The sequence below is a fragment of the Nematolebias whitei genome, chromosome 23 (genome assembly GCF_014905685.2).
Source record: "Nematolebias whitei isolate Nwh7 chromosome 23, NemWhi1, whole genome shotgun sequence".
Taxonomy (NCBI): Eukaryota; Metazoa; Chordata; class Actinopteri; order Cyprinodontiformes; family Rivulidae; genus Nematolebias; species Nematolebias whitei.
In genome coordinates this window covers 244,662-255,610 of record NC_056520.1, presented here as the reverse complement: position 1 = coordinate 255,610, position 10,949 = coordinate 244,662, and the positions used below count along the sequence as shown (strand labels likewise).

At 42.9% G+C, this 10,949-nt stretch overlaps 1 protein-coding gene across 2 annotated transcripts in view; it reads right to left on the bottom strand.

Moving 5' to 3' along the window:
- Positions 1–10,949, bottom strand: part of LOC119428808 (sorting nexin-9) — a 21,551-nt gene that overhangs the window by 8,708 nt on the left and 1,894 nt on the right. For both annotated transcript variants that reach the window (XM_037696495.1, XM_037696494.1), the window contains exon 5: positions 10,701–10,848. In XM_037696495.1, coding sequence (XP_037552423.1) covers positions 10,701–10,848 — 148 coding nt within the window. The remainder of the gene's footprint in view (positions 1–10,700; positions 10,849–10,949) is intronic.

Sequence of the window (10,949 nt, the reverse complement as noted above, 5' to 3'; positions counted from 1 at the left end):
CATAGAGAACCTGTGGGATATTGTGAAGAGAAAGTTGAGAGACACAACACCCAACACTCTGGATGAGCTTAAGGCCGCTATCGAAGCATCCTGGGCCTCCAGAACACCTCAGCAGTGCCACAGGCTGATTGCCTCCTGAAAGACCTGAAATATTTCAGTTGGTGTGCAATGAATCTGAAATATATGAAAATTGATGACACATTCTGCTGTCGATCGAGGCCGCTGAAACTGCATATAATTGGATTTATGATAACAGGTTTCCTGTTTTAGAAATTGTCTAGTTCCTGGTTTATCAACATACAAAGAAGACGGCTGCAGTTAATCTGGCCTGGTCAGGCTGCCGCCTATGTGAAGGTTTGCTCCGTGTCTCGTGCACCCAGACGCTAGTGCTTAGCGGACTGGATCGCAAATTGGATGCGAGTCACATTTATTTATATAGCACATTTAAAACTATAACTGTTATCAAAGTGCTTAACAAAAAAGATCACAGCATCAAATATTAATAACAAAATATTACAGCATCAGGAATAAAAGCATAAAAACATGAAATATAATTAGAAACAAAGAAATACTAAATCAAATCACCCTGTGTTAAATGTCAGGGAGTAAAAGCAAAATGGATGAACACCATCATCAACAACGAAATACCAAACTGGTTACCAAATACCAAAAGCACATTATTTAATCAACTGAAGTTATTGAAGTTCCATGATTTGGTAGATTATAGTATTTTGTCAGTTATGTATAGGGCTCAAAATAACACATTACCATTAAATATCCAAAGAAATGTTGTTAAAAGACAAAGTTGTTATAATCTTAAGGGGATAGAGATATTTGTCAAACCAACATTCAGAACTAGTCTGAAGGGAAGGTCTACCTCAATCCAAGGAGTTGGATTGTGGAATGTTCTAGAGAGTGATGTGAAAAATGCCAAGTCAATGTGAACATTTAAAAAAAAGATCAAAACTGAATTGTTAAAAAAAATATATGAAGTAGCTTGGTGTGTGTTTTGTATTAGAATTAGAAAAATTAGAAAGAGTTATTCATTTTGTTCTGTTACTTGAAAATTATTATGATTGAAATAATTGTTTGTAAAAAGGGGCAGATATAATAAGATTTTTTCTTCTTTCTGCTGCCTTTCATTTTAAATCTTTTGTATCTTTTTATATTGTTATGGAATTGTTTTGTACTTTTTTAAAATGAATAAACTTTATACCATATACCATACCAAATGAGATCACCCTGTGTTAAATGCCAATGAGTACAGATGTGTTTTGAGGAGAGATTTAAAAATAGAGACTGAGGTGGCCTGTCGAATGTTGATGGGCAGATTGTTCCAGAGTTTAGGGCCCATGACTGAAAACGTCCGATCTCCTCTGGACTTCTGGATCTCCTCTGTTTATATGTTGTTAATAAAAAGATCTAAAAAATAAAAAAAACAGAGCGCTGGCTGTACAGCCCACACATCAGACCAGCCCACCAGGAAATCTCCAGACCCTCCTGCAGCCACGCTGGACCTGAGTTTAATTCGCTCGTGACAAATTCCTTCATTTCTCACCATTTCAGTCATGGCATCAACGGAGGAGGAAGAGATCTCTGCCTCTTGGCAAAAAAACAAAAAAAAAGGCCAGATCAGAGATGAAGAAGGGGAATTTAATACATTGGTGTCGCATTTAAAACAGTCCGTCGCTGGGCAGTTTATTGTGCGACACCACGTACGCGTATGCGGTCGTAAAAATTTGAGCTTTGTACGGACATGCCCTGGGGGGTACACTCGTACCTCTGCGTACGTACGTGCGTACCTCTGCGTATGGATGTACGTGGCAGTATACTGGGGGCTTAAGTCGTGCATTCCTGCACATTGCAGCCGGACCATTAACCACTTCACTGCCGCACGTTTCACAGATGTTTATAACTCTGAAATGATCATTCAGGCACCAGTGTTTCTCACCACCACTGAGGAGCTGACATCCCAGTTCAAATCTGTCTGCTTAAAGACTCTGGATCATGTTGCGCCTGTTAAAACTAGAAAATCAAAACTGAGAGCAGAACATTGGCTGAGTGACGTCACCAAGGCCGTTAGGCAGCAATGTAGGAGGGCGGAACGAAAGTGGAGGAAAGACAGGCTGCAGGTCTCTTTTCAAATACTCAAGAGAGTTGGCGCTGTTATCAGAAAACAGTGAAAGCTGCTAAATCCAAATACTTCTCTGATATAATTACCTCAAACTCTCACAACCCACATGTCCACTTCTCCACCCTAAACTCTGTTCTCCACCTCACTGAACCATCACCTCTGGAAGCCTCGACTGAGCTGTGCAACAACTTCTTACATTTCTTTTTGGAAAAAATTACGACCACCAGGGCTCTCATTTCCCCTCCAACTCATGACCCATCCATCCCACCTCAATCTGTAGCTCTATTTGACCATTTTGAACCCATCACTCTATCTTCTCTAGAGCAGGTCACGTGCAGCTTGAAACCTTCTGGCTCCCCCTTTGATGTGGTCCCCCCTCGACGACTAAAGGAGGTTTTTCCTATTCTAGGTCCGCCCATTCTTGATATAGTAAACAGTAGTTTATCCACTGGAGTGGTGCCAAAATCCTTTAAACATGCTGCTGTCCAGCCTCTCTGAAAAAAACAAACCTTGACCCCTCAGTCGTTTCCAACTACCGGCCAGTCTCCAAACTACCATTTTTTTCTAATGTACTGGAGAAAATAGTCGAGTCTCAGTTGAAAGTGCTTCCTGGAGGATCACGCCATCTTAGGTCGTTTTCACACCAGATAGTCCGGTAGACTCGGTTCAGTACCAATATTCATGACCTTTTGTTTACATTTGAGCTGGTGCATTTGCATTCACACTGCACTGTGCAGTCGAGTCAACCTGTTGAACCAACCTATTCCCCCACTCGCCTGTGGGGGCGCTGCACCAAGAACTACTGAAAGAAACAACACAAAAACCTCTGAAGACACGTCTTCTTCTTCTTCTTCTGTAAATAAAAATAAAAACGAAGTGGCATCAAGTTTTAGCAGTTTTAGGAGTTATATTTTGTCATTTTTCAAAAATGGACTTAGCATGAGCAGAAGATGAGACAGAAGACCATGGAGAATGTTGTTTTTCCACACAAGGCAGCTGACGGCTCCAAATAAGGTCAGAGAAATGCGTGTTTGTTTGTCCTGTGGAGCGGGGCCGGTCTGTTTACACTCACACTGTACTCAAACCGTGCTGGAGTTCGCTTCTACCGGACCGAAACCTAGGTTTTAGCTGGGCCAGAGTTCGCCTTTTTGTTCCATGACAGAGTTCAATGGAGCGTTCACACCTCCCTAAACGAACCGGACTTTCTAGGAAAACGAGCTGGAGTTGGATTAAAGCGGACTAAACAGGGCTAGTGTGAATGCTTCCTTAGAGCTTTTCCAATCGGGCTTTAAACCTCTCCACAGCACTGAAACTGCCATGCTGAAGGTCTTTAACAACATCTTCAGATTCACAGATACTGGTGATTCTGTGCTGCTTGTCCTGTTGGACCTCACAGCCGCCTTTGACACCATCGACCATGAGATCCTCATTGCTAGGTTAGAGCAGTGGGTGGGCGTCACAGGATCAGCCCTCAATTGGTTCAGATCTTACCTCGCTGACAGATCCTTTTGTGTCTCCATCAAGGATTTTAGTTCTGCAGAGGCAGAGCTTAAATGGGGGGTTCCGCAGGGGTCCATCCTGGGTCCCCTCCTATTTTCTTTATATCTGCTGCCGCGTGGTGCTATTTTCAGGAAACACAACATGCCCTTCCACTTCTATGCCGATGACTGTCAAATTTACTTCCCCCTAAAACACAATGGTACATGCTCTATTCAACCTCTGCTCAACTGCCTGGCTGACATCAGGACTGGGTGGCTTTAAACTTCTTAAGCTTCAATGAAAAGAAGTCTGAAGTCATGTTGTTTCCTCCCAATGACACGATCACAAACCACTGCATCGACCCCTCCACTCTAACCCAGTCAGAAAAACAAAGAGTCACTAATCTGGGAGTGATAATGGACCCTTCCCTGAAACTTAACAATCATGTAAACATGATTGTTAAATCATGTTTCTTCCAACTGAGGCGGCTGTCTAAACTGAAGCCCATATTGTCCAAAAATAACCTGGAGACAGTAATACATGCATTCATTACATCTAGGCTTCCATCCATCCATTATCTTTACCCGTTTATTCCATTTTTGGGTCACGGGGGTCACTGGTGCCCATGTCCAGCAATCACTGTGCGAGGGGCGGGGTACACCCTGGACGGGTCGCAAGTCCATCACAGGGACACACAGAGACAAACGAGACAAACAACCATTCACTCTCTCACTCACACCTAGGGACAATTTAGAGTTACCAATCAGCCTAACATGCATGTTTTTGGTCTGTGGGAGGAAACCGGAGTACCCGGAGAAAACCCACGCATGCACGGAGAGAACATGCAAACTCCACCCAGAAAGGCCCCTGGACCGGGGTTTGAACCAAGGACCTGCTCGCTGAGAGGCAGCAGCTCTACCAGTTGCGCCACCGTGCTGCCCTACATCTAGGCTTGAATACTGCAATTCGCTCCTGTTTGGTATCAGTCAGACCTCCATAGCACGACTACAACTTGTCCAGAATGCAGCAGCCTGATTTTTAAGCAGTACAGGCAAAAGAGAGCACATTACACCAGTTTTGGCCTCCCTGCACTGGTTACCGGTTCACTTTCGAATCCAGTTCAAAGTACTACTGTATGTCTACAAATCACTGAACAGTTTCGCGCAACTAGGTCAAGCACCTTAGCACAGGTCTCTTGATGTACAGTGACTAGCTCGTGGGTGTTCATGGAAGAGGATTCACAGACTGAGAGAGAGTTTTTAGTAAAAGCAGATGAAAAGAGTGCAGCAGTGGAAGGGTTAAATATTCGACAAGGCCTGGCTGGAGGGGGAGGGGGTTTGGACTCGTTGACAAGAAATGGGTTTGTGGTCGGAGAAAACTGCATCCCCAATTTCTAACTCAGAAACAGATAAACCAAAGGCTAATACTAAATCCAGTGTGTGGCCATGCTGGTGAGTTGGTCCTGCAACGTTCTGTACAAAGTTCAGAGACTGGATCAGATCTAGAAAGTCCTGAGTCAGCGGCTTTTCAGGGCAACAGACATGTATATTGAAATTTTCCAGAATTAAAACCTGATCATATCTGAGTAAGAAGAAAGTTAAAAAGTCAGAGAGTTCAGCCATGAAGTCCTTATTATATTTGGGTGGCCTGTATAACACAGCAGAAAAAACAGGATTTGAACAGCCCACCTCAAAACACAGCAGTTCGAAGCTCAAAAAATTAGCTGGTATCTGTACCAGTTTGCAGTTCCGAAGTTTTTTGAAAATAGTTAATAAATCACCACCTTTGCCTGATATTCTCGGAGCATTAAAATAAGAACAGTCCGTTGGTAAAATTTCCAACAGGGCCATGAACTCACCACAGGAGAGCCACATCTCAGTCACGCAGAGGAAGTCCAGACCAGTGGAGGAGAAAAAGTCATTCAAGATGAACGTTTTATTAGCCAGAGATCTGGCATTTATCAGTGCAATACTTGTAGGAATCACAGCAGAAGTTGTCCATCAAGTTAAGATCAGCGGTCTCAGATTTGTGGAGTTTGACCCACGACTCCAACGACCAGAAGCCCAGCTACGGCGAACAGGTCCGCTGTGGGACCCCGACCCAACCCGTGGGACTGGGAAGGACTCAGGTGGATCGGCGCAGCGCCAGGACAGGTGATTTAAGATGTGGTCCTCTGTTGAAGAGGAAGCAGCAGCAGCAGCCCGGCAGGCTTTGATCCTCACAAGACGGTCGGCCCATTTTCCACGGTGCCTGGAGCGATGTCTTCGAGCAGGCAGGATACCACGACAGAGGTAAATAGGAACATCTTCAAGCAGAGGTGGGGGTCCAAGTGGGCGTCCAAAGTTACGATCATTATGATCAAACAAAGCGAGACTGGTGGCAGATAGTCGGAAATTTAGGAGATGATGACGTTCATAAAGCAGCAGTGAGTCGATGTTGTACGTGAAAAATGACAAAAATGGAAAAAACACAATCACTGCAGACAGAGGTGGAGGGCAGGCCATGCACAGCGGCGCCATCTTCCAGGAAGCTTCCTAGCAAAGACTCAAGGCAGATAAAAATTAAAGTTCTGTTTGACTTGAAAACAAACGTTTATCTGAATTTGGCTCTCTTGGCTGGCCTTGCAGGCCACCTTATCTTAATTCACCTGGAGGCCATGTAATCTGACGCTCTGTCCCCCTCCATCCCATCGAGGACTTCCACTGATCAACCTGAGGAAACCAGCTGAATAAACATTGTGTCATCATTTCAGGACTCTTGGATTCTCATTGATGTTGTCCTTGGCCATTCCCTGACATCCCTCGAGAATGTGAGGGAACTGGCTGATTATTCCATCCTCATCAGAATTCCTACAGTCCTTGAACATCCTCACCGCCCTTGTCATCTACCCCCCGCGGAATGTCTACGTCACCATGTGCTTGTATGTGCAGGGTGTTTTTTCATTATCAGGGTCTTTTTTCTCAGCCAAGAAGAAATAGTTCAATAGGATTTTTTTTGCCTCCATAGCCTACGTGTCCACTTTAACTACTTTTTTTGTCTGTCCAAACAGATCTCACTTGTAAATGAGTCTTCGAGGCTCAATGTGATTTATCTGTCTAAATAAAGTTTGAATTGAATAAATACAAACAACAAAAAAGGATTAGTTCAAACCGTTTTTCTGTCATTTCTTTTGCAAATATGTGACCAATGGAGCAAGTACAAGGACAAAAACATACTTAAACTTGATGTTTCATTTTTTTAACAACTATCTGAATAGTTTATAGATTTTTTTTAATTAAAAAAATTGTAAAAAAAAAATATTTCCCCCCCTTCTTTACAATAATCTGGCCTTTTACTTGAATAAATGTTAAAAGTAAATAACTTTTTTTTTTGGCTTTATAATGTCGCCCCTACTGACCACAAAAGCCCCCTCCAGCAACCCTAAAGTGGCTCACAGGCTACCAGTTGATAACCACTGTTATAGAAGGTTGCTGCGGCTCCGGACACGTTTAATGTAGTGAACGAAGGTGAAAAATGGCTCTTTTGATCATAAAAGTTGCAGACCCCTGATCTAGGGGAACACTGGTCATCACTGTATGTTTCCATACAATGATTAAATTAGTTCTCTGCATCACACCTGAGATACACCCAGGTGGAGTGGTGGGCAGCTATGTAAGTGCTCATGGAGCAGTTAGGGATTAGGCGTCTTGCTCAAGGACACCACGACATGAGGCATGGTGGGGAGATGAACCTGCGACTTTCTGGTCCCAAGTTGGCTGCCCTACCTCTACACCATCTCGGCCCCCTATATATATTAGACTATCCCTCCAGGCCAGAATGTACTCATTTACATACCCATATTCTGGTCTGAACACTGACCTAAACGCTAAACATTAGGTCTGTAGTGAACTTAATCTGAGGTCAAGACTAAGCCTAAGGTCAAAACTCTTGACCTTAAGAACCTTGTGGGACAGGAACTGTCATTTCATTGATTTGAATCCAGAAATACAGGTTCACCCATCCTGAGACTTTCTTTCTTGAAAATTCAAGTGGAAGAACACTCTCTGTTCTATTATCATTACTATTTTACAAATGTTGATAATCAAAGTGCCTTAGTTCAAACCATTTTAGATGTTGCAATGAACTAATCAATTTTATTAACTGTGTAATGATTTTTAATTCTCATGCAAAGTTAGAACTCATGTCAAAGCTGTTACAGAGTAATTATGCATTTGCTGATTTCTGTCTGTGAATGAGCAAAGTGTGCGTTCCAGGGTCAGGAGTCGAAGCAGACATGCGTTGGAACAACTGTCCTGTTTATATTAATCGTCTTTAGTCCTAGCTCAGCTGCCTCCTCAGATCCTGCAAACCTGGACTCACTTCAGCCCTATCTCAAGCACACTGTTAGAAATCTCGGGGTGGTTTTTGACTCGGATTTTAAGTTTGACAAACAGATCAGTTCAGTTCTGCAGAAAAGTTTTTTCCAACTGCGGCAGGTAGCTAAGCTCAAGCCAGTGTTATCCAGACCCAACCTTGAAACATTAGTCCATGCCTTCATCACAACCCGCCTGGACTATTGTAACTCACTTTATGCTGGGGTCAGTCAGGCGTCCATTTCACGTCTCCAGCTCGTCCAAAATGCAGCTGCTCGGCTTTTAACTGGTACACGTAGGTCTGAGCACATCACACCTGTTCTGTCCTCCCTTCACTGGCTTCCTGTGCGATCCAGAATCGACTTCAAGATTCTCCTCCTGACATATAAGTGCCTAAATGGCCTCGCACCCCTCTACCTCTCCGAGCTCCTGGAACCATATGTTCCGTCTCGTGCCCTGAGATCATCGGACCAGCTTCTTTTGGTCGTTCCGAAATCACGCCTGAAGCTCCGAGGGGATCGAGCTTTTTCAGTCAGAGGTCCCAACCTGTGGAACAACCTGCCCCTCAACATCAGGCAGGCCTCCTCCCTCCTGATGTTCAAATCCCTCCTTAAAACGCACCTGTTTGCTCTGGCGTTTAATACGGTGTGAGTTAGTTTATTTTGTTCTGTGTACCTCATTTTAAACTCTGTTGTTTTATGATTGACGTTTATTTTTACTGCTTGTTTTTCCTTAGTGTGATCATTAGTGTGTGTTATTGCTCCAGTAATTTTAATTCTGTATGATGTTTTTGTTTTGCTGCCTATGTTTTGCTACATTTCTGTTAAGCACTTTGATAACAGTTTATCTGTTTTAAATTGTGCTCTACAAATAAAGATGACTTGACTTGACTTGACTATATCCTCTCAGACGTCAACAGGGGGGTTTTGGCACCTGTTTCTTAAACTCGCCAAAACAAAACTCTCTCTGTCTGTGAGAACATTTCTGATCTGTTCCATAACAATTCTTGCTGCCTTCTAACCTTTTACGTCACAAAACACACCCCGTCTGGTCGGTTCTGGCCAATGGGGAGACTCCCGAATGAACCGGGAAAAGAGCTCTTTAAAATGTCGGTACTTCCTGGTCTACTGAGTTCTGTTGGATACACAGTTCTGTCAGTTCTGTGAGAGCTGTGAGAGTTCGGTTCTGTGGGAGTTCGGTCTCTGTTCAGTTCTGGGAGCCGGGAAGATCCTGACATGACAACAGATCTCTTCTGAGTTTCATGGGATTATAACATCTTCACTGAGGTGAGCTGTGGCGGACAGAATCTCGCCGCTACTCCGGACGAGTAACAGCATCCTACGGAGACGCTGAAGGGTGCGTTAAACGGAATCTCGCCTGAGACATCTCCAGGTAAAAGAGTCTATTTCACCACCTAAGTGTACTGTAAGGAAGAAGCTGAAGAAAGCCCGGAGAGTGCCGTTCTGTTCAACACTCCCTCAAACCCCATCTTTTACTCTTCTTTAAACTTCTTTCCCATCTTTAAACTCCTCTCTCAAGTAGAAATTCTTCCAGATATTTAGAAATGTCTGTGTAAAGTGCTCATCCACCGCCGTGTGGGTAAAAGATCATAATTGTACAGTTTTCATAAATGTCTGTGGTGAAGCAACGGAAAAATCATGGCCGTATGATTTTTCCTGATTGATTGCTTATGTTGTTATTTTCATAATTTGCCAAATTAATGTAAATGTTCGATGTTAAACTTTGATTCTGTAAATAAATGACCGCATTCATTTTGATGGGTCAAATATAAATGACGTCTCACATTTGCATTTCATTAAATTCAATGCACGTTTTATTCAGTCCAGAAAAATGAGGAATCCGTGTTAATTGATGAATATATCTGAGCATCTGTTCATCTACAGGTCTGAGGGGCATCAATTCGCCTAGGCCAATTGATGCCCCTCAGACCTAATCTTTGGAATGTTAAGATTTAAGTGAATTAGCTTTTGCACTCAACTTACCTGACAAAGCTGCCCCCCCACCCCAATAAAATGTTGAAAAATTAAGTAATTGTGTGTATGACTCAACACTACTGATAGCATAGGGGTATAATCTGGCCTGAGGGGTATATACAGTATAGTCCTAGGCCAGTTTTACCCCAGAGTATAAATTGGCTAAGGTATAATCTAGCTTAGGCCCCTTTAACCCCAGATATAGTCCGAACTAGGGGTATACTATGGTTTATTACACTGGGATCTACTCTTATGTAAACTCAGATTAACTCTGATGTATACTGGGATCTACTGAAGTATACTGTGATGTATACAGCAATGTCATCTAGAGTATATTTCAATGCATATGCAATTATACTGCAATGTATACTAAGGTATACTCTGATGTATACTGGGGTATACTGTGATGTATACTACAATGTAGACTGTAATATAGACTGATGTATGTGGCAATGTACATTAGGATATAATGTGATGTATACTGAAATATTAACTGATGTTTACTGTGATGTATACTGTAATTATTCTGCAATGTACACTGCAATATGCTATGATGTATACTGTGATATACTATGATACTGCAATGTATACTGGGGTATACTGGGATGTAAACTGTGATACATAGTGTGATGTGTACTGGACTCCAGTAAACTTTACAGGTTTCTTAACTGCACCTTGGTGGTGGATGGCAGTAGAGACCCACGTTTGGCTCAGTAAAGGTAGTTTTTTAAAAACATTTACTTGTTGAGGGAGATCTTGACCGAGGGACCATGAGTTATTTGCCCAGAGGCCCCTGCCTCCTCTTCCATGTGACCATTTCCATGGTAACTGCACATTGATTGGTCATCCCAGTCATCATCCCACTCGCCATCATCATCCTCTGCACCTGCTGAAAACACTTGTCTGGTAAACACAAAGTTTGTTTTCTCAGTCATCCAGGTATATAACAACAAAAAAGGTTGAATCATGTCATCTGGACTTCGTTTTTTT